Source organism: Myotis yumanensis, unplaced genomic scaffold (assembly GCF_028538775.1).
Source record: "Myotis yumanensis isolate MYYU_CA2020_CCGP unplaced genomic scaffold, mMyoYum1.0.hap1 SCAF_9, whole genome shotgun sequence".
Lineage (NCBI taxonomy): Eukaryota > Metazoa > Chordata > Mammalia > Chiroptera > Vespertilionidae > Myotis > Myotis yumanensis.
Genome location: NW_027223760.1, coordinates 36,876,408 through 36,901,613, shown reverse-complemented (window position 1 = coordinate 36,901,613; position 25,206 = coordinate 36,876,408). Strand labels below are relative to the sequence as shown.

Genomic DNA, 25,206 nt, shown 5'->3' with positions numbered 1-25,206 from the left:
AAAGATTATAACTTAAATTTATTCAGGACTTGTTAAGTAATCCTGATAACATGATAGATGTTCCTTCTCTTCAAATTGTTACTTTGGCACCAAGATTTTAAAAGTTTTTCAAATATTTATTATTTGAAATTTATAAAAGAATAAAATGACATGTATTAATAAACTAGGTTTTGAAATTATAAGTTAATTTTTCTTTGGAGAATAAAATGAAAATGGTGAGGAAGGCACATAATTAACAATAATACAAGTGGGAGATGGAGGCAGCCACTCAACACTGATCACAGTTCATATGTCCTCAAGCTCACCTCATAGTCTAAGTCCAGGTAGTCGAACTCCCCATTGGTACGGAAGTGCTGCACGCTCCTGTCCAGCGTGAGGTCAATGCTCCGGCCCTGGCGCTCAATGACCACGGAGTGCCAGTGGTGATCATCCAGCAGGCTCCCCATCATCACGGACGTGTGGCCATATATGGGGCCTAGCTGGTTGCTTCCTGCATCACGGGAGTGGAAAAGAAATAAGGTGATGACACCACGGCTCTGGGTAGAAGAAGACCTTTTATTAAAACACGAATAGCTCTAGTGCCCATCAGCAAATGAGTGGATAAAAAGGCTATGGTGCATTTACACCATGGAATACTATGCAGCTGTAAGCATGGATGGACCTGGAGATGATTATGTTAAGTGAAATAAGCAAGTCAGAGAAAGACAAATAAAATGTGATTTTACTTATATGTGGAATCTAATGAACAAAATAAACTGATGAGCAAAATAGGTCCAGAGACATGGAAGCATGGAGCAGGCTGAGAAATCTCAGTGGGAAGGGAGGAGGAAGTGGGTTGGGAAGAGATTAACCAAAGAATTTAGTATATACATATATGCATAGCCCATGGACACCGACAATAGTGTCATGAAAGCCTGGGTGGGGCAGGAGCTCAGTGAAGGGGGACTAACATGGGGGGGGGGGGAGGATGGGGAATATCTGTAAGACTCTCAACAATAAAAATAAATTTTAAAAAACCCACTATGAGTTGATGCTTTGTCTACTGTGGTTGCTATAGGGAAAACCAGCATGTGACTGTACTTAAAAAGTTTTATTTTCAAAGTAGATAAAAGCTAGTAAAGATGAAAATATCTGTTCCCTTAAAAATAATGAGCTTTAAAAAATTTAGGTTCCTGTTGAAGTCAGTGTCCCATGAGCTCTGAAGCCAGAGGGCCTAGCTTCTGATGTTCAATGATACTGGGCAAGTTGACAACTTCTCTGGGTCTCTGTTTCTTCAGATGTAAAACAAGTAAAAATAATAGTACCTGCTTTACAAGGTTGCTGTGGGGATTACATTACTTAGTACATGCAAAGACCCTAGCACACTTCCTGGCATTTAGTGAATATTCATTAAATAGTACCTGTTAACAGTCTGTTACTATTGAGGTTAGTGCTGTTATTTTCGGTCAAGAAAATGCAGCATGACAATTGTCAATTTCCTCTGAATCCAAGTACCATAATCTTAAGCACAATGCAATATTTAGTGACATGAAAAAGTATAGAAGTCACACTTTAAAATAAAAACCTGCAAAAATATATATGTTGCTTTCATCTAGCTTTGAAATAAGATCTCCACAGAAATAAGACTACAAATAAGAGGGAAAGGTTGTAAGAATTCAAAATGTTTACTAAGGTCATCTGGGGATGCTGTGTATATACTTTATACCACTTTCTATTTTGTCAAGTGAAATGTTGCTTTTTATGGTCAGACAAAAATAAATGCTATAAAAATATAATATTGTTTCAGAATGAAAAGCATAATAAAAATAAGAAAAACACAGGAATGCCTGAATAATTAAATTAAGTCCCCTTTTTTTTCCATATTTAAGGTGCTAATGATACCTATATCTGACATTTTTATGTATTCCCTAGATCAAATGTTCTTCCTTTGGTGATGCAATCAAATATGATGATTGTGGGTGTACATGGAGGAGGAAGGGAGAAGAAAAGAAATAATAATTCCAGGTGAAAGGCTACATTAAGTTTTATTTAAGTAGTTAGACTAGAACACTAAGCGGCAGCTAGATGTACCTGATATTTAGGTAATGGCATTATAAAGGGACAGTGCATGAGTGACTGTTTCCATGGCAGCCATAAACTTTAGTCAGTCAATAAAAGCCCTTAAAGTAAACTGCTATCCAGGGAAATGGTACTGATCATGTGTGTTTGTGTGTGTGTGTGTTTGTGTGTGTGTGTGTGTGTGTGTGTGTGTGTGGTCATATGAGCAATTACTTGTTTCAGAACAGTAATGTAATGTCGCACCTTTGTAAATGCATAGTGGCTCTGTATGTTTCACATTTTTTTAAGAAAAAAGTTTGAAAATATAAACTTTTAAAGATATAATCCAGTTGCTGTGTGTGTGTATTTTTAAAAATAACTTACATGCTTCCTGTGTTTCTCTCCCCATTTCCTCCTTATTAACTTCATTTTTTTTCATTAAAATGATATAGGTTTCAAATGTATAATTCTCTATGATACATCATTTGTATATTGTCTTTTTAACTCCTATTGAACCTTGTTTCAAAAATTATTTAGGGCTAATTTTCTCCTAGGTAACACATAAATACATGTTCAATAATAAGAGTAGAGAATATTATGAAGAATTTATATGCAAAACATCAGCACCTATTTCCATCACTGTAAAGAGTGCGGTCTATTTCTGTCCAGACAGCTTTTTTTATATTACATGCATATTATTCTGAGAGTAAATCACCAGTAACCTCTATGTTGCTAAACAGTAACCCCCCTTTTCTGTCTTCTTATGTGACATTGTAAGAGACTTCAACACAGTAACCACCAATTTTCTTTTCCTCGTCTCTGACATCACATATTCTTATTTCCTCCTATCCATTGCCCCTTCTTAGTCTCTAATCAGCACCGTTTTCTGTCAATCTCAGGCATGCCACTCTAAGAGAAATCTCAACTTTGATGATCAATCAGCAACTAAAATGCACCCTGTCCAAACACAGAAGTCTGCGGTTCCTAGAGGAAATGTCTAGGAAATGAATGATCCTCTAAACTAATGTTCCTCTACAGAGAAAATAGAGCTTTCTCTAGTTCTGAAAATGGCACCAAAGTCATATCCTAGGAATTACCTTTTACTTGATCTCTTCCTTTTTTACTAAACACTCAATTCATTACAAATCATGCTGAAAGTGCCACTAAAATCATCTCCACAGTGGACCTATTTTTCTGCATCTCCACTGACAGCCGCCTTCTGAAAGACAGAGCCAGCTCATCTTGTACCTGAGGAGTCCATCTTCAACTCTCATGTGGATGGAACCATTATCTTTATAGAGGTCTCAGTGAACTTCTCATGCTTAAAAAATAGTATCTAACCCTGTGCCATGCTCTACAGCAGGGGTGGGGAATGTTCTGCTCATGGGCTGCATAAGGCCTGTAAAATCTTTTAGTCTAGCCCTGTCAATACATTAGGGATGAGTTAGTTAATTTTTTCCCTAAATTTAGCAGGCTAATTTTTAAGTTGATTATTTTGTATGTCCCACAAATGATGTTATAAATATCCGAATAGCCCTTGGCAGAAAAACCGTCCCACACCCCTGCTCTCCAGGTTCTTACAGATTTGAACAATTCTTAACTTTTGGATTTCATCTTCTCTATCAATTACTCACTGCCTCTATCTACATCATCTTCCTTGCTCAAGGAACAGCAAGGAAGGGCTCTGTCTGTAGTGACTGCTTCCTTTAAAAGCTCTTCTCCCATGGTTGTCTTCTGTCATTGATAGCAACTTGAACATCTTGTAGAGGACCTTTCTCAGTACATATTCTAATATTGACCCCTCTTACCTCTGCAGAATTATATTAGCCCATTTAATTGATTTCATACTATGGTTGAACTTGGTGGGCTCACTTATATGAAGGTTTTACTCATTGAATGCAGTCAACTCTTTGCATCCCTGGACTCAACCAATCATGAATAGAAAACAAATTTTAGCATTCCTAACATTAGATTCCAACCTCGGATTCCCTACCTCAGATTCCCAACCTCCAATAGAAAATACTGTTTTTAATCCATGGTTGGTTGAATTTGAAGATGCAAAGAGCTGACTGTAGTCAAAAGCTATATGTGGATTTTCCACTGTGGGAGGGTTTGCATGTTGTTTAAAGGTCAACTATAATTATTATTTGACATCATTTCTTTTGACTTAGTTATTTTAAGATAACAACACATAAGACACTACCTTACTCCTCCACTAGGGCATAAACTTTATGAGTCCAAGGTCCTTCTCTATTTGTCCACCACTGTATTCAGATGCTAATATACACCTTGTACAATACAGGTGTTTTGCAATATTTTTTGAATGAATAAATATATCAATATATGCAAACCACTGTGGGTTAAACTGAACTGATAACAATGTAAACTTTTTTTTAATAATTTACATTTTAAGGGTTACACAGCATTAATACTTCTCTAATGGAAATATTAATGGAAAGAATGATGCCGAAAGTTGGAACATACCTAGGTTTAAACTGAAGACCAGTTTGGCTTTTTTCAGTTCCAATGTAATGTAATCACCTTGCTGTCCTTCCCCATGTAAGATCACCCCTTCACTCTCAGTGGTTTTAAATTTCAAGGCAATGACATCTTTCAGTGTTTTCATCTTCTTGTTTCTGAATCTATATGGCAACACAACATGGCCATCAAAGTTGATAACATCAGCCCCTGAAATAAGAAAAACAAACACATTATAGTTCAGTTTTTGTATGTTGCCATCCAGTGTGAAGTACATCTATTTCCAACCATTGTCTGCACAGAAAAAAAAAAGAAGTGTTTTATTCTGAGAAATATGGAGTCCTGGATTCTTGTCCTATTTCTTCTTTTGATTTATTGTGTGTCCTGTGTGAATTATATTGCTAGTAGTCATAAAGAATAGTCTTCAGCCCTGCCCCTATGGCTCAGTGTTGAGTATCTACCTATTAACCAAGAAGTCAAGGGGGTCACAGTTGGATTCCTGGTTGGGGCACATGCACAGGTTGTGGGCTTAATCCCCAGTAGGGGGTATACAGGAGGCAGCCAATCAATGATTCTCTCTCATCATTGATGTTTCTATCTCTCTCTCCCTCTCCCTTCCTCTCTGAAATCAATAAAAATATACTTAAAAAATAATGGCCTTCAATTGTAATTATGTTGATTAACATAAATGCCATCAATGATTTATATACTTCAAATTTTTACATGGGAGTCTAGAGTTTATTTGAAATAAGTTAAAAAAAATTAATTCCTGCAGTATAATGAAATCTTAATGTCTTCCTTTTTAAATGAGGCTAATTCTTATGATTTTAAAATTCACATTTTACTCACAAATTAGCTTTCCTTTGACAAAAACATGAAAGTACTTGAATTCAGGGTTTGGTGATATATTCAGCTTCTAATGTTTTTTATATGTTACTACTTTTCGAGTAAACTTCATGGTAGTACTCTGAGTTTATAGCTAATTGAACTTAAAGAAGCTTTTTACCATTTGCTCCTGGGCCTCACAACTGTCTGCATTTTCATGTTGGCTTCCTGCCTTCAGAATGGAAAATCTGGCTACTCATCTTTTTGACTACAGTGAGCCTTAGCCATAAATGAGTTAAGAGAACAAATATCTAGTCTATATTGTAACTATAAAAGTTCTAATTTTATTTTAGGGAATTTCAATGGAGACAAAATTATATAAAGTTTTTAGAAGTATAGACAATTTTGTCACCATCCTCAAAAGAAGGTGATGGTAAGGATTTGTTTTATAGCTGCTACATAATGCATCCCTGAAATGGAAATGGAATGATCTAATTTATTATGCCATATTGGTAAGTGCCTTTCCAATCCAAGGATCAAGCTTTGAGAACAAAATAGAAGCTTAGTTCTCATAATTACAATTTTGTCATTAAAAGTATTTTTTAAATCCACTTATTTGACTTTTAATTTGAAATCATAGCGAACCTAGTCAAACTGGATAGGTCTAATTACTTTAGAATCACAATACTGTCTCTGAATTTGGGGTAAGGGTGACAGAAGGAGACTTGACTTTGGGTGATGAACACAATACAGAATTGTACACCTGAAACTTGTATAATCTATTAACCAATTTCACCCTAATAAGTTCAATAAAAATTAATATAAAAATGTTTACCCTATTATATCAAATATTTGCGTTTTTAAAAAATAGTTTAGAGAATTCCTGTATTCTAAAAAGTTCAGAGAGAAAAAGTTAACTTTGACATTTAAGTTATAATTCTAATAATGTTCTTTACTGTCCATAAAAAGACTTTCTTAATCTACAGAATTCTCTTCTCTGAGACTATGACTCACAGAGGTTTATTTTACTATGGGGAAAAACAGCCATTAAATTTTGGTTTCTGCTGGCACTGCAAAGGCAATTAGACTTGAGCTTAATCAACTATGCTGTCCCAGATGAATTCCAAGTAAAATATCTTTATCATCTGTGATGAAAGACAAAAGGGAGAAAAAGTGAAATCTGATGATGATAATCCAATAGTTAGTAGATACCATTTTTTGTTTTGAAAAGTTCATAAGGGAAAAGTCGGAAGGAAGGGATAAATTCTGAATTCTAGAAAGTAAATCGGCACTCAATTTTATATCAGTGACAGTTGAACAACAGACACATCATGGTTTTATACACCTTCGATATATATTAATTGACATAACATATTTCCCATTCATGTTCTCTGAGCTTAGAAAGAAGCAAGAATTTATCCCTTCTCTATCTTCTCCTAAATCAAAATCTACATTCAGTTTTAGGTATAGAATAGTGACTTATGCAAATGTTGATGTCTCTCTTCCTTGCATTTAAAGCAAAGAAAAAAGTGACAGAAAGATGGGAATAGTTTTTTTTTTTCTTCAGACAGTCAGTCCTAGGATATTAACAAAACATGAAGGGATGCTATTCAAGCCACCAAGCCTCATCCTACAATGGTCAGTGGTTAGTGGAAACACTGACAAAATGCTTTGCAACTCAGTTCTCTCTCATTATGCAATGAAAGGTGATCCTTTTTCAATGGGTTAATTGCTTTCACAACATCAGTATGTGACTGTAATCTTAGAGTTGACCTTAAAATTACAAAATTCCTGGAGATAATCTATGATATACAATGTATACATGAACACATACCATACACTTCTAAGAGAGTCTGAGGTATTGAAACACCCAGAATTTAGTTTTATTTCCTACAAAAATACATTAAGATTTTATTTGACATCTAATAATATGTTGTGGTCATTTGGGGACAAGCCACCATTTTTCACCCCATTACCCTGATTGTGTATCACTCCCTAGAATTAAGTTTTCTGTGCAGTGATTAAACCTGCATGGTGGAACTGTTTAAGCAATCTGAACAGCAATAATAGCTAGTCAAAAAGTGAATGCAAAATCATAGTGCTTCCACAGTTTTGTTTCTAACAATAACTCTGAGAGCTGGTAATGTGCCCACTTCTCAAATAACATGGTAGAAAGCTTCTCTTTTTTTCCATTGTTACATAGTCTACTTTATGAATTTGGATAAGATATTTTGGAGAAGTTTTTACCATCTAAAGATTTGAATATTTAAAAATACCATTGCTATATATTAAAAAATATATAATACATGCTTATTGTTGATAAGAAATTAAAGTAATATAATAGAGAATGCCCAAACACAAGAGCTCACCAATGTTAATGAGTAATATATTAGTGTGTATCTTTCTAGATTTTATACATTTACTTATCTATCTAGTTTATGGAATAATCCATGAATTATGTGTGTGTGTGTGTGTGTGTGTGTGTGCGCGCGCGCGCGCACTCGCGCATTAATGCATATGTACATATAAATGAAAGAGGGAGAGAGGAGAATGTTATTTCATTTGATTATATTTCAAAATGCATAATGATAGCTCAATATTTATAATGTAGGAAACCTGTATATTATAGCTGATTAATATGTTTTATTGACCTTCATGCACCAAGGTACATATATCCTTTACCCAACTTCCTCTAACATTAATATTTTCCACAACCTGGTACATTTGTCAAATCTAAGACATTAACTTAGGGATAACGATTCACTGAAATACAGACCACTTTCCACAAATGTCTTTTTTTTTCCATTCCAGGATCCAATCAAGATTCTCACATTGCATTCAGTCATCCCATTTCATCAGCCTCCTCTAATCTGTAGCATTTTCTCAGTCTTTCCTTGTCCTTCGTAACTTTGACCCTTCAAGAACTACCTGTCAGGTATTTTGTAGAATCTTCCTCAGCTTGGGTTGGTATGACTTTTTTTTAGGACTAGACTGGTGTCTCTGTTGTTTAGGAAAAATACCACACATTGTGGTATCCTTCTTATCATCTCCCATCAGGGCAAGCCCAATTTGAACATGACTTCTCACTAGTGATGTTGATGAGGGTGATGTCTGCTTATTTCTTTACTGTAAAGTCACTATTTTCCCTTTCTGTATTCTTTCCTGTGGAAATTAGTCACCATAACCTAGCCCATAATTAAGGTAAGGGGAATTAATCTGCACCTCCTGGAAGGGGAAATGTCTACATATATTACTTGGAATTCTTTTGTAAGAAAAATGGGTTCTATTCATTCATTCATTCATTCATTCATTCATCCATTCATTCATGTATTCATTTATTCAATTATTTATTTATAGCATTATAGATGTCTTCATCTTCATTGCATTCTTTGAATTTAATCCAATATGTCTTTATTAAAAACATTCTAGCTGTAGCTATTGGGAGCTCTTTCAGATGGGTTCCTCTATACCTTGCCTCCTCCTGCTCCTCTGCCTTCACCCCTCCTCGTTTCTCTTCTCTCTCTTGTCTTTCTCTCACTTTTTGGCACTTCAAGATTCTCCAAGCTCATCTTGAATTTCCCCTTCCCCAGATCTGGAATCAGACATTTTTCCAAGGAGCCCCTATTCCTTTTACTGTAGAATAGTACTGAGAAGCCAGCAGGTTTTTGTTTGTTTGTTTAATTTGCTTTTGATAAAGCAAAGGATACATTTCCTACAAATAAATGTAATTGTTATGCACCTCTATGATATATTCTTCCACACAAATAAATCGATTACTGAAAGAAATAAAAACATAATAAAATGTTTCTTAGTAATCTATTTCACAATTATTTGCTATGATTTGAAACACTTTTCATTTTAATCAAATGTTTTTGCATAAACCATGAGTTTTGAAAACTAACAATTATTATTTATTTAAGGGGTTACTGGTTACTAATTAAATACATTAAAGTACCACAACCACTCATATATCAGAGGATTTAATTGTCAGATCAAAAGAATGAGAATATCAAACTACATTTTTGTGCTGATAGGGAAAATTCATAACATTATTATTTGACTTGGTAATATGTACTTGACAGACATTAACTCTGGCGAAACACTGTCTATCTCATCTCTTCTGAACACAGTTAGGATCTGATTTTTTCTTCTAACCTCTGCTTTTTATTTCAATACAGTAGTATCTGTGGTTTAAACCTAAATAAATAGTTAAATAGATTTCAAAATGTTAATAACAGCTAATTTAGAGTAATAGCACCAAATGAGCTTTCTCTAAATCCTTTTATCTATTCACCTATTTATTTATTTAAAATTTTATTGAATTAATTGGTTAATAGGATTATATAGGTGTGTGTGTTCACCACAAAGCCAAGTCTTCTTCCTTCACCACTTATCACCCCTTTACCTTCTTCTATTTCCCCTTTCCCCATTCCCTCTGGTAATCACCATATTGTTGTCTATATTTAAATCCTTTAAAAAATTATCTAGAGAGTCTGAAAATCACTTCTACTTTAAGAAAAATAAAAAAACAAAAACCTTAAAAGCCCTTTCATGAAGGTCAGCATCTCACATTTTATGCAATATTTCTCCTTACAATGTGTTGTTTTGCTCGTAAGTGCTTGACAAGTTATACTAGAACAAGGAGAATATCAGAGAAGTCTGATTTCGTTTGCCCATAAAATTTGGACTCCAATATCTAATTACCTGGATGACTGATCCGCATGGACCTTCCACAGGCATATCTAACTCGACTTGTCCAATGTTTGATTCTTTCTCTGGCCCCATTGCTCCTGTTCTCAGGACAGAGATCTGGGACTTTATTTAGCCCCTCCCTTCCTCACACACTGTCCTGTGAAATTCAGCATGTCTATATATTTTTTAAACACAAAGCTTACTTTTTACATGTACTACCAACAGGCTACCATCATCTCACACACTGGCTATTGCATTAACATTATTAATAGACAATTTCCATCTCCCAGTATAATTTTCCTTGAATCTATCCTCCACATAGAAAGATCTTTCAAAAATCAACTTTTTTTTTTTTTTTTTTTTTTTTTTTTGCTGAAAGCTCTTCAGTATGGCCTGCAAGGCCCTCAATGGCAGACCTCCTGCCTTCTCTCACACCCTCATATTTTAGTTCATCTTTCTCTTTATGTGCTAATGACTGTGAAATGACTAAATCCCTTGCTAACTTCACCTAGTGCCTTCTCTCATGCTATGCTCATTTCCTTGAACAAACAGCTATTTTAAAAATCTAGTTTAACATCCCCCAAGCCTCACCTACCAGAAAAGCTTCAGTAGCGGAACCACTCCTGCTTGTTGTCCCTGGCACCCTTGCACACATTTCTGTATCCCCTCTCATCTTATATGGAAACTAGAGGCCTGGTGCATGAAAATTCATGCACTGGAGGGGGGGGGGGGGTCTCTCAGCCCGGCTTGCCCTATTTACTTGAGCCTCAGGCGGCCCTGCGCGGCTGGGCAGCCACCATCTGAAACTTGCCTGCACCTCGGGCCAGCCCTGGCCCTGGGCGGCTGGGGGCTGAGGGGACTGGGGCATTCTGGAGGAAGGGGCATAGAGCAGCCGGGTCCGCCTGGAGGCGGGCCTGGCATTGCGATGAGTCTGCCACCCCAGTGGGGCTGAGGGGACTGGGCACTGCCATCTTGTGGCTGTGGGCACCGCCATTTTGGGGGCAGGGCAATCAATCAGCATATTCTCTCTTTATTAGATAGGATGATCTCTCTATTCGACCAATTTCCTCTGTGGACTTTAAGCTTTCTTAAGGTACTGACTCTGCATTGTTTCTCTTGTATTTCTGGCACAATAAACACTTCTTAAGCTGATCTAAATATAGTTGGTGTTTGAAACCAGGCAAAAGAAAATTCTATTGTTGTTATTTTCCTTCAAAACCATATCTAGTATAATGCAGGCTACTCTCTAAGGGTGCAGACATAGGCATGACTTAGTGGCTTGCATTTATATAAATATTACCTCTGTGGGGTTCTATATGAATACATAGCTTAAAACATTAAATATTTTTACTATAGTCATACTGGATTTATTTACTTAAAAGTAAAAGACTAAAATATTAACTTTAGCATGAGTTTAAATACAAAATATACGTTTTCCTTTTAATTGAATATATTTAAGAAAAACTTACCCATCTCAGACTAAAGTTACTAAGTTTTAGGTGCATTTTAACCAAGTAATTTTACCCTAACTTGAGATATTTATTGATATTTTATATTATTCAATGAAGAACAAAGATGGCCTTACTGATATATATTTTTATTATTGTGTTATTTCATGAAAAACTATAATATATGATGAGTTGTGACTGCCTAATCATGTGGTTGGCTCACTTGGGCAAAATACAAGGAAATATTAGTAATTTTTAAAATTATATTATCCAACATGAAAATACAAAAAGAAAAACATTAAGGTTCTCTCTGCACCCCTCCATGGTAACATACACACACACACACACACACACACACACACACACAACCCATAGGATATCATAAAATCAGAGCGATCTACCTCTGAGCAGGATTATAGCTCTGATACATCTGATAATGCAGGCATAATAAGCAATTTCTGAAAATTAGCATAAAATATATTTGTAGGAAATCTATATGGAAGCTATTTTTATTTTTTAACCAAAAAGTCAAATAAATTAGACTTGACTTCTCTATGATAAAATAGCTATTTTCTGAAAATACCTTTACAACTTTTGACCATACAAAATCTAGATTTCTTTTAGGGAAAAGCCTATCTGACATTATAAATCCCAAGTAAATATTCCACAGATAAGGAAAGAGATCAGACATTCATGAAAGCCCCAGAATGCCTTTTGATATTAATTATTCCTAACAGTAATTTCAGCTATTTTTTTTTTATTACTATTCAGTTAAGCTTCTGTTTCTAGTTCCATGTAAAACACTGTTTGTGTTGGGGGCAAATTTTGATACTACATAGGCTAAAATATGGCAATTTGATTTAGGAACTTGTTTTTGAGGCCCTGTTTTCATGGTAATGTACATAATACTGAGGAAAAGAGAAACTGTCCAAGTTAATGAGAGGGAATGGTCCACAAGTGCTTCGGAAGTTTTGAGTTTATGCAGGGATGTAGTCCATTACAACTTCCCCTGATTTTTTTGTTAATTTCACATACCTTTGGGTGAATCTTCTACCTCAACTATAAAATACGATTCCTAAAGCTCAGAATGTATACAGATTGTGACATAATGTACTCTCTCCTGTCTGCTACAGTGGTTGGTTCCTGTCTGGTAAAACACTAAACGATACTCTGTGGCCCGGCCATCAACACACCTTGCTGACTTGGGCACTGGCAGGAATCGGATTCACTGTGAATTTGGGTGTGCTATCCATTACTTCAGGACACACGCACGCCCACTGAGGCCCCGGTGAGCCGCTGGATTAATTCATTTTCCGTGAATGAGCAATGCAGATAACTAATCCTGACAGGGCTAAAATAATTGGAAGTTCCTGAAATTACAACTTGAATGCTCAGAGGGGACAAGCAGTTCATACAAATCAGTGGTGCTGTCTCATAAAAACCATTGATCTGCCTTTCACTTTCTCCCTTTGATAAAGATATGGGTAGCAGACAATGTTATCCTTGGTTAAAAAATCAGCAGGGAAAGGTGCTGAGTTACTAGCTTAGAAACTTCTTGATAATAGAGAAACTATTGATAATAGAGAACAATAGGACATGTTTAGGATATATTTTTGGGCATAAGGGAGGTAGTCTTTATCCACCTGTGGCAAACTGAAGCTATGCAGCATATCTGAAGTTATTCAAACATTCAGTATTTTTTATTTTTCAACTGACATACAATATTATTTTAGTTTCAGGTGTACACCCCAGTGATTACACATTCAATATTTAAGGGTCAGAAACCCAACATTCTGATGAAATCTCCCAAATTTTTAATGCTAAACAGAGGCTGCTATCTAGTACCCCCAGATAATGTTTTATTTTCATATCTCTTTAAACTTGGATATTGTAAACTATGACTAAATGGATCATAATGTTCAAAAAATTAAATTTTCCATCATATAATTTACCTGTGAATTACTGCAGTAAGCATCTGCAAGAAATGTTATTTCTCAAAAGGGAAATTCTCTAGAAAACAAGTTGGTTAGTGCTAAATGAATAAAGAATGGATGTTTAAGAAAAAAAATTTAATGGTATCATATGATCCAAAGATACAGTATATTTATCACTCTGAGATTTGGGATATAAGAAAACTTTCTAAAAAGGAAATATATATATATATATATATATATATATATATATATATATATATATATATTTAAAATATATGTGTATTGATTTCAGAGAGGAAGGGAGAGGGAGAGATAGATACATCAATGATGAGAGAAAATCATCAATTGGCTGCCTCCGGCATGCCCCCCACCAGGGATTGACCCCACAACCCAGCCATGTGCCCTGACTAAGAATAGAAATGTGACCTCCTGGTTCATAGGTGTGGATGCTCAGCCACTGAGCAACATCAGCTGGACAAGGAAATATATATGTTTTAAAAAGTATTAACAATTAACAGGTACAGCTGATCCTTCATTGCTGTCAGAAATTGTATCTGCAAATTTTCCTTCTCGCTAAAATGTACTTACAGTCCCAGCATCAACACTCAGGTGCTTTTGTTATCATTCACCTACAGCTGCAGAGACACCTGAAGCTCACATTCCCAGCTGAGGTCCAACAGGGCAATGTCCTGCCCTCTTGTGTCAGTTCTCATCCTGTAAAAACATGTCCATTCGTGATCTATTTAGGGCCACGGTTTTGTTTTGTTTTTTCGATTTTGGGGGCTTGTTATGGATGTTTTCACTGTTCAAGATGTCTCTCTCCCAAGCATGATGCTGAAGTGTTTTCTTGGGTTCCCAAGCACAAAGAAGCTGTTATGTGCCTTATGGATAAAATATGTGTGTTAGATAAGCTTTGATCAGGCAAGAGCTATAGTGCTGTTGACCTTGACTTCAATGTTAATGAATCAACAATATGTACTAAGGAAGGTATTGTTAAACAGAAACACAAACAAAGCAAGTTTATATACTGATTGGATGACAAAAATGTATGACCAGATGCTGCAAGAACCCAAGCCTACATTTCCCCTAGAAGCAATGGTTCTCTATTTGCTTACTCAGTGTTCATGGCAGCTTTAAACAGAGCTCCTGTGAATAATGAGAATCGACTATATTTACATTGCATTCATTTCTTTCAACAGGAAAATAAGGAGCCATTTCAAACTACTACATTATGTGAATGTGAAAGTATGATAAAGACATTTAAATTATCTTGAAAAAAATGATCAATAAATTGCAAGTATCTTCACAGTTGAGCATAATGCCACATTTAACAGACATACTCCTTTGTTTGTTGTCGCACTGCTTTGCTTTTTGTCGCACAAGGATTTTAGAACATGGGACTTACCTGGGTAGTTTACAAAGGCAACACTCATTCCTCACAGGCTTACTGCAAGCAAGCTCTGTGGATTACATATCTCATTACAATTCACGAAGCACTTTGCCAATCCAATGTGAGCAGTACATTAATGTTGAAGGGGTTCAGAACATGCCATCCACACATGACTCTTTGGTTGAGTATTTTGAGCTGCGGGCACCTGAGAAAACCTGATTCAGGAAGGGCTCACCGACCTCCCCATTCTATCTCCAAGAAGGTCATAAAACTTCCCATGAAAAAGGTGCCCTCTCTGCACCAAGGAAGAGAATGACAACATTCTTATTATCAAAACTGGTGCCAAATGGGAGTAGGAACCTGAACAAACAAATCTACTAAAATCACCCTTATCTTCAAGTAGTTTCCCCCAAATACTTTCTAATCACTGCCTCAATTAATTGGCTCGAGCCTAAGCCCCTTTTCTTGCCACATCCTTATAATGTATTCTTCTTTGTTCAAAAAGGTATATAAGCTTTGGGGCGTAATGGTTTATTTGGGTCTTCATTTTTCTTCTGAAGACTCCCAGGTACACATAAAATATTAATTAAATTTTGTATGCGTTTCTCCTATTAATGTCATATGCCAGGTTAATTTTCAGGCCCAGCTACAGGACCTAAGGGCAGAACGATGTTTTCCTCCTACACATTATGTAGAATCTCACAGAATCCTAGGAAAATCGCAGAATCCTAGGAAAGTCACAGAATCCAAACCACACCATCATCCATCATTTACATTTCCCATGAGGTACGGCCCAGAATTTCCTTTCTTTTTTGCCAGTTGATCATTGCCTGCATTTTCTGGCCTGATTGGAGACAAGCTTCTTGAAATTTGCAGCACAAAAATAAAGATATCATTGAATCTAGTAGAATGGGGAAATTAGCCAGTCTACCCTCTAGGACCTAAATTACTTTAAGGCTATAAATAAACTTGAAGTTGATTTCTTATATTTTAAAAAAATTTAGATATTGTTCTGTATCATTTATATTTTGAATTTCTCTGCCTAACATCCACTGAGGGTTTCTATTGATAAGATCTTACATTTTCTTTTGAATAAGAGTTAAGCTATTGGAAATATGTAAAACCTAGATGTGAAGCTGGAGAATTTTGCAGCCTCTAAAAGAGGATCATTTTAAATTCAGAAAATGTAAGGGTAGACAAACATCACAAATTCACATTAATTTTAGGAAAGTTTGTTTCTTTTTTGGGGGGGGTATTAAGAAAGAATCTGAATTTGTAAGTAGGACACATTTTGATACATTGGCTACACAACTTATTTTTAACCCTCTGCATTTGACATTTTTTACAGTTTAGGTCAATCCTAACAATTTATGCACTTCTCAAGGCATGGCAAATATAATGCTGTTACAAGTGCTATTTATAGCAGGGCAGTTAAGTCCTTAAAATGTCAATGGTTGAGTTTCTCTTAATGTAGACCTAGAAGCAAAGTACAAGTCTTCATTCTAGGGAGATAAAGGGTATGCTGAGGCAAGAAATTTATTAGGAAATTAAAGTGATGTCAGCTTTCTCATGACCCAAGAAGTATAGCATTCTGACCATCCATTAGGCTTCAGGAGGGCACTGGGCCTGAACACACGGACCTCAGACCTGACCCCGGCCTATTCCTGTAAATGAAGGGAACAGATCATCTTAGATCCCTTCAGCTTCACAACTAAGCATCTCATACTCTGGATGACTTGGTCAACCTTACAAAGAATCATACACTTATTTAATTTTGGAATTAAATCAAAATTTAGATTGTCAAAATACTACATTTTAGGCATAGTCATATTTTCTGATTAATTTGCCGATGGAAATTCCCAAAGGCAATTTTAAACATAAAATCCACAGACATTGAAACATTTTCATGGGTGAGTACTTTGAACAGTTAAAATTGAACAGTCAAAATTTGCAAAGTGGAGTAAAAATATCTACATTCTAAATAACACATATTGTTACTTTTAAAGAAAACAAATGATAATCATTTATTATAAGGAGATTTCCATAAGTAGAACCTAACAAAAAATTTATGATGATAGATTAATAATTAATTTACGTTCGTTGTGCCTTGATAATGTTTAAGCAAACACATAATTAGTAAGACTGCATTATTTTAATTCTAGAACATGGGAGTAAAATTACTTATCTGGCTATAATGATGCAGGGTCAGTAAAAATGAATGCATGACCTTGCACAGGTACAAAAATCTGGTCACATTCAGCTATAGTCTGTCATGTTTCCTTCTCCTTTTGCTAGTATTTAGTCTAGTACAGCAGCACAACTTGTGTAGTCATAATCAAAGAATGATAGCACATATACTTTTTCTTTATTAAACCAAAATGACCTGGAAGAGAGGGGCTTTGTGTCATTAGGAGAAGTGACACAGAGATCTAGTTAAGTGACAGACTTGGCTCAGACTGCCAGGTTCTATTCCCTGTCCAGTAGCTATGTGACCTTCACTAAGTTACAAACTTTTCTTAAACCTCAGTTTCTTTGATCCTCAAAAAGTGAAGGTAATTACATAGTGTGCTTTATAGAAGGATAAAGATTGAATAAATTAATACATTCAAAGCACTTAAAGCAGACAGTATCTGGCACATTATAAGCTGCTAATGAACATTAGCTTTTATTATCATACTAGAGGCCCTGTGCACAAAATTCATGCACGGGGGGAGGGAGGAGATCAGCCCAGCCTGCACCCTCTCCACCTCTCCAATCCGGGACCCCTCGGGGGATGTCCAACTGTCGGGGATCAGGACTAAACCGGCAGTAGGACATTCCTCTCATAATCCTGGACCACTGGTTCCTAATCACTCACCTGCCTGTCTGCCTGGTTGCCACTAACTGCCGCCCCCTGCCAGCCTGATCACTCCTCACTGCCTCTGTGTGCTAGCCTGATTGCCCCTAACTGCCCCCCCTGCCGGCCTGGTCACCCCCACCTGCACCCCGCCCCCCCAGCCTGGTCTTCCCTAAATGCCCCCCCACAGCCTGGTTGCTTCTTACTGCCCCCCTCCCAGCCTGGTCACCCCCAACTGCCCCACCCCACCCCCACTGACCTGGTTGCTCCTAACTGCCCACCCTGCTCGACTGGTCGCCCAACACAGACCCCCTCGGCTGGCCTGGTTGCCCCAGGCAGCCTGCTGTTTAGTCGTTTGGTCATCCCTCACTAACCCCCTTGTCAGCCTGGTTGTAGGCAGCCATCTTCTGAGGGTGTGAGGGTTAATTTGCATATTACCTCTTTATTATATAGGACTAGAGGCCCGGTGCACAAAAATTTGTGCACTTGGTGGGGAGAGGGGGTCCCTCAGCCCATCCTGTGCCCTCTTGCAGTCTGGGACCCCTCAGGAGATAATGACCTGCTGGCTTAGGCCTGCTCCCGGGTGGCAGAGGGCAGGCCCAATCCCTAGGTGCAGCCCCTGTTTGGGCTCAGAGCAGGGCCCATTGGGGAGTTGGGGCGCCGCCCCCTGTCATGCACAGAAGAGGGGGATCAGGAGGTTGCAATGCCACCCCTAGTCACGCTCAGGGTAGGGCTGATTGGGGGGTTGGGACACCACCCCCTGTCACACTCAAGGCAGGGTCGATGGGGAGGTTGCAGCGCCACCCCCTGTCATGCACAGACCAGGGCCCATTCGGGGGGTTGGGGCTCCATACCCTGTCACACAGAGAGCAGGGCTGATCAGGGGGTTGAGGAGCTCCCCCCTGTCACTCACAGAGTAGGGCTGACAGGGGAGTTGGGGCACCGCCCCCTGTCACACACAGAGCAGGGCGGATCAGGGGGTTGGGGCGCTGCCCGCTGTCATGCACAGAGCAGGGCCCATCAGGGGGGTTGGGCTCTGTACCCTGTCACACACAGAGCAGGGCCGATCAGGGGGTTGAGGAGCTCCCCCCTGTCACGCACAGTGCAGGGCCCATCAGTAGGTTGGGGAGCTCCCCCCTGTCACTCACAGAGTAGGGCCGATAGGGGAGTTGGGGCACCGCCCCCTATCACACACAGAGCAGGGCGGATCAGGGGGCTGGGGCGCCGCCCTCTATCACCCACAGAGCAGGGCCGATCAGGGGATTGGGGTGCCGCCACTGTCACACTCAGGGCAGGGCCGATGGGGAGGTTATGGCTCTACCCCATCACACACAGAGCAGGGCCCGTGGGGGGGGGGGGATTGGGGCGCCACCCTCTATCACCCACAGAGCAGGGCCGATCAGGGGGTTGGGGCGCTGCACCCTGTCACACACAGAGCAGCAGGGCGATCAGGGGGTTGGGGAGCTCCCTGCTATCAGGCACAGAGCAGGGCTGATCAGGGGGTTGGGGCGCCTTCCCCTGTCACAAACAGAGCAGGGCGGATAGAGAGGTTGTGGCCCCGCCCCCTGTCACACACAGAGCCTCAGGGCGATCAGGGGGTTTGGGCGCTGTCCCCTGTCACGCTGATCCTGGTGCCTGGAGGCCTTGTGGCTCCGCTGATCCCAGTGCTGGGAGGCATATTACCCTTTTACTATACAGAATAGAGGCCTGGTGCACGGGTGGGGGCCGGCTGGTTTGCCCTGAAGGGTGTCTTGGATCAGGGTCGGGGTCCCCACTGGGGTGCCTGGCCAGTTTGGCTGAAGGGCTGAAGGCCGTTTTAAGGCTGGTGGGTGACTGAAGCTCCCAACTGCTCCTTTTTTTCTTTCTTTTTTTTTTATTCTGGGCCAGCTTTAGCTCTGAGGCCTCAGCTGCTGAAAGCAGGTTTCTGGCCTTTGTTCACCTTCTGTATTTGATACAATGTTGCGGTCCGGCTGGCTGAAGCCTGGCTGACTAATGCAGGTTTCTGGGGTTTTGTTTAGCTTCTATATTTGCAACATAGTTGCTTAGAGTTGCAGCTGAGAGGCCGGCAAGTCAGGCGGGGAATGTTGGAGTCTGCAGTCACTGGAGCAAGCAAGCCTCCCTGTTCACTTCAGTGCATGGCTGCCAGCCGCCATCTTGGCTGGCAGTTAATTTGCATATCGCCCTGATTAGCCAATGGGAAGGGTAGCGGATGTACAGCTAATTACCATGTTTCTCTTTTATTAGACAGGATATTAAGCTTTTGTTTAATTTGATTTGCAATAATGAATATTCTCATTCTCTAGGCAATGTTGATGCAGGCCTCGATACAGAACAGGTTCATATTTCTACTAGCATTAATGGATTTAGGACAAACTAGGGTGCCATGCTTGGTGACTCTAGGGCCCACCCTACATTCTGTTCTATATATATATTTTAAATATATTTTTATTAATTTTCAGAGAGGAAGAGAGAGATAGAAACATCAATGATGAGAGAGAATCATTGATGAGATGCCTCCCACACACGCCCATCACCCCCCCCCCCCAATGGGGACCTAGCCCGCAACCTGAGCATGTGCCCTTAATGGGAATTGAACCTGGGAACCTTCACTCCGCAGGCCAATGCTCTATCCACTGAGCCAAACCAGTTACGGCTGTTTTATATTTTTTGCTACCTTCACTGATGTAGCTTATTTTGCTCACGAGTAAGGAAGGCTACAAAATATGGAGAAGTAAAGATAAATTGAAATAATACGTAATTGAGCCTGCTCTGTTTCTTCTCTTCAGTGTAATAAGTAACATTTCAGGTCAAATAAAACTTTTGAAGGTCCTTTCACTCTAACCTGAGAAACCTAAGGTGCAAGGGGAGGGTCGGGGGTTTGTCCAAACAACTGCGGATAACGATGTCCAAACTGAGACTTTAACCCAAAGTCTCATCTCTGATTCTCTTCACAGAGCATTGTTTAAGTCATAATTTCCTTATAGCCCATAAATTTTCTATCCAGGAAGCAAATTATATTTATTGAATATAGGAATTCACTACCATAGTATCGGGTTGAATGTTATATATTTAATGCAACCTATTTTTGATACACTTAAAAATTACCAAATTTAGTTAACGACACACCAAAGTCTAGATTTATAACAAAGACTATCTTCTGATTTTTACACTTTATAACTAAATTTGATAAGATTTTGAAGTGCTCACGTGGAAAAATATGTCTCAGTTGCCATATTGTAATGATGTGGTTAAATATACGTTAGCTAAATCAAGTTCAAGTAAAAGAAAAAGTACAAAGTTCAAGATATATGTGAGAAAAGCCAGACAAAATTGTTTTCTGCTCTAGTTCTATGGTCGGTGGTGGTGAGTGCTATTTACAAAGGTTTTATAGACAGCATGGGAAGGAAGGCTTGTAAAGAGAGCATTTATAGACAGTGATGAACAGAATGAGAATAATACAAAGCCTAGGATTATTGGTAGAAACAACATAATCAGAAGAGAGGACTCTGATCACTCTAAACTCCTAGGTAAGTGGTGATAGTGTAAGATGCTGAAGAAGTTAGAGACCCAGAAGGAGCAGAGAGGTTGGAATAAAAGTATATGTTAGCTGGGAGACAAACAGCTCTGTTTGCAGGGGCAATAGCTTGAGTAGTATATCTCCTGGGGATCCTGGTAGAAACCAAGGTCCTATTGAGACACACAGCAAATGCATCCTGGGTGGCCAGCCTGGACCATAGCAACATGCTAGGAGATGCCGTCTTGTTTTTTTTTAAACACATAGTAGCTTTGGACCTGACACAGCCTCTTAAGACTCAAAAACCAAACCTTTACATACTTTTAAAAATAACATTTTAGAGAATGTTTTTGCTTATGCGAGTGATGATGTATTTTGTCACTTGACTTACTTTGTAAATAATATGGCTTCAAAATTTAGAAAGTGTTCTTTATTTTAAAATACAAAGTAAAAACAAAAATTTGCAACTTTCAGAAATTTTTTTATGGTGATGGAAGATAATTTGACTTTAGGTGGTAGGCACACAATGCAATATAAAGGTCATGTACCATAGAAATGTGCAGTTGAAGCCTACATAATCTTATTAACCTATGTCACCCCAATAAATTTATTTAAAAATAAATAAAACTAAAACAAAATGAAAAAAAATTGTGTTTTGTTTTTAATCTGTAATTTCTAGTTTTCTAATGTAAAAACTCCCGATTTTGAAAGTTACCACAGAGAAGCTGTAATATTTATGCAAGAAATATCCTTTTTTTTTTCCTGCTAAATTTTTACTGTTCCATGGAGATCCTTTTCATTTTCCAAAATACAAGTGAAACTTCTTTTTCCAAAATTTGGAAAAAATGTTTGATAATTTTATCAATCTTTTCCTCTTGAAATTTAGAAAAGTTTTAGAATATTAATTAGGAGAATGAAGGTCAAAGTCCTGGGGTTAAGGAGGTTCATGAATCCAAATAAGAATTTTCATTTACAGTCTAAACTCTGCTTTAAAAACTCTGTTGCACTATAGTAAAAAGATGACCATGTCTCTTTTGATGGTTTTTCTTACTAAATAAAGTACAAATAGCCATTGGTAATATCTCCTAAACTTTGCGTTTAAATTGATCTTCCAATAATGAGAATAAAATGCTGTTTCTAGGATATCCATTTCATGCAGAATTCCTTTAAAACAACGGAAATGGGCAGTTCTCCTTGGTGTCACTCCATTTAGTGGTTGTCCATTCCCCCTTACCCATTCAACATTCGAACAGATAGACTGCAAATTATCTGATAAAATAAGTCCCATTGAGACAAGTATCTAATGATGCTAATGATTTAAAGACTTTAATAGGAGCAGCTCTTGAATGGAACAGCATGGATGGAGCAAGAGTTCCTTGAGGTTTTCAGTTTCCACCATGTAGGTGGCAAATGACACACTGGTAACAGTGAGAACAAACACAGCACGGCAGTCCCTCTCAATGATAGCATCCCTCCCAATCACAACAGAGGCAAGAATAAAGTTATTTCCAGTATGACAAGGGAACAATGGCGAAAAATAGCCCTATCTCTAATTTGTTAAGTCTCTGTAATATACTTTACTGAGGTTTTGCCTGCACCTGCTTTGACAATGAACTTTTATCCTACTAAAGATGAAATCAGTTATTTCCCAGACAAAAAATATTTTGTAGAGGTAGATAAGGGAGGGGCCTGAGATTAATTATTTTCTATAGACATATCAAAAAGAGCATAGACAAAATATGTTATTCCATTACTGTGGACAAAAATAATAAATTGCTCTGTTATTTTCTCTTATCAGTTTCACTCTGTTGCATCTCTATACCTATTTTTTTTGTTGCCTACTCGTTTCTTTTCTTTAAACTCATCCTTATTCTTCAAACCTTTCCTCTCTCAAAACTCATTAAGCCAAGAGATATCCCCTTTTTTCCTATTTAAACAACGTGATTCAGTATTTTCATTATATTTCCATTAAAATGCTCCTTTGATAATATCCCTATTAATTTTTTTAGACTATATGCCATTGATTAGTATTAAACTTGAAAATGTTATAATGGATTTTTTCTGGAAAACTGCTTTTGCTGACATGCCTCATTGGATTTCTTACCATTTCAAGTTGTGTTTAATGGGGCTCCAGAGTTTAAAGGCAAATGCATTTGGGAAACATAACTACTATTTGACTTAGAGAGCTTCTGTGAGTATGTGGTTGCTATATAATTTTACAGAAACATACAGGGCATCTGGGTTGTAGATGCAAATGGCTTGCTTGCTGCTATTAACCAGTTATACCTCTGATCACTAGATCAGAGAATGACTTATAAAAGAGTTTCTGAATGACATAATGAGGAGCCACATGCTTATAAAATGATTAGGCATAAAGATAATTTAAAATGATAACCAGCTATGAAGGATTGGCTAGATGACATACAACTTTTATACATATAGGAATAATCTATGTATGTCTAGCTCTCATAAACAGTAAGTGTATGGTTTTAGGAGAGATGTTACCTATAGTACTGTTTTCCAGCCCAAATAAAAGGGATAAAAATAACAACAATAGGAAATGGGTAACTAAGTCATTAAAGATGCTATTATTTTCAGTTCACTTTCCTTAAGCAAATGTTTTTTCATAATTTGAAGATACCAACTTGACATTATGCAATTAATTTAAAACAAAAATATGTTCTCTTAACTTTGAGAAAAAATAATCTAGATTTTATATTTATAAATACTCAAATAGTTGCGTTAATGAATAGCAAATAATTACATTATTAATAATTCATCAAAGTGAACTTAACTTGATGCATTAAATGATGTGGCTACAATTTGGCTAGCCCACAACCCCATCCTCACAGAAAAAGTACGCTAACCTTTACTTTTAATCCTAAAATGAGACAGCCTAAGTGAAGCCAAGAACAGTATTGATATATTTTTAAATTTAATTTACAAAGTATAAATTTAGGAGGAGGAGTTTATATTAGTGTTTGCTTCTCCAAGCCTCTAACAAGATAACATAATATTCCTCATATTCCAAACATTAGTTTGTCATTGGTATTGTTCTTGTAGAAGCAGACATTTATATTAAGAATTGTAGCAGATCCAATATGGTGGCTGATGGGAAGGCAGGCTGCAAGATAGTGTGTGAGTGAGAGAGTGAAAGGAGAGTGCGTGGACGTGTGGGGAGTGTCTGTATTTGTGAGTGAGGAACAGCTATATTCCACAGGACTGTTGGGGACTGGAAGACCAGGCTCCCCTGGCCGGGCAGCTTCTACTACTGCTGAAATCTCTCCCAGAGTGGAGCTCTGCCACAGAGACTGCACCTTCTTGAAAGGGAGAGCAGTTATAATCAGAAGCCCAGCCTTACCTTCAACCTGGGAGACCTCAGATACCTCCCTGAACCCTACAACCACATCACCCAGGAACCAGCTGCCTCAGCTGTGAACCTGCAAACACCGAGACTCCAGCCTTCCTGGCCTTGGGTGCCTAAAAGTTTGTCCAGGGGGAGACAAAGTGGTGCCGAATACGTGGATGGGCCCTAGGCCTTCTCACAGAGCAGATAGAAGAACAGTTGAATCGAACAACATCCACCTGGAATTGGTGAGGCAAACACAGCTGGTGAGGCTCTCTCAGAGATCGTGTAGAGAGAGCTCTGCCTCCTCAGATTCAGCTGGGTGTATGTTGTTTGGGTGTTTGTTGTTTGCATTTTTTTGGATTAATTGTTATTTGTTGTCTGCATTCAGCTCAGAGTGTTTGTTGTTTGCATATTTTGGATTAGCTATTGGTTTTTTGGTGATTTCTCCCCATATACATATTTTGCCCCCTTATTTTTTCTTCTCTTTCTTTTATCTCTTATATTTTTTTCCTTTTCTCAATATCATTTTTGTATTCTTTTCTCTCCCCTAATTCTCTTTTCTCTGGTGGCCACCTTTATTTGGGGTTATTGGTATCATGAATATGTTTGTGTTTGGTGCCTGTGTGTTGTGTCTTGTCGTGTTGTATTTTGTGCCTTTAAGTCAATGCAGGAGAGAGAGAACTGCATAACCAAACAACTTGAA

General features: G+C 38.1%; 1 protein-coding gene across 1 annotated transcript in view; it reads right to left on the bottom strand.

Moving 5' to 3' along the window:
- The window catches only part of CNTNAP2 (contactin associated protein 2), a 1,802,564-nt gene that overhangs the window by 967,866 nt on the left and 809,492 nt on the right, over positions 1-25,206 (bottom strand). The window contains exons 5-6 of the mRNA XM_070424092.1: positions 4,522-4,725; positions 306-490 (exon numbers count right to left, since the gene is read on the bottom strand). Coding sequence (XP_070280193.1) covers positions 306-490; positions 4,522-4,725 — 389 coding nt within the window. The remainder of the gene's footprint in view (positions 1-305; positions 491-4,521; positions 4,726-25,206) is intronic.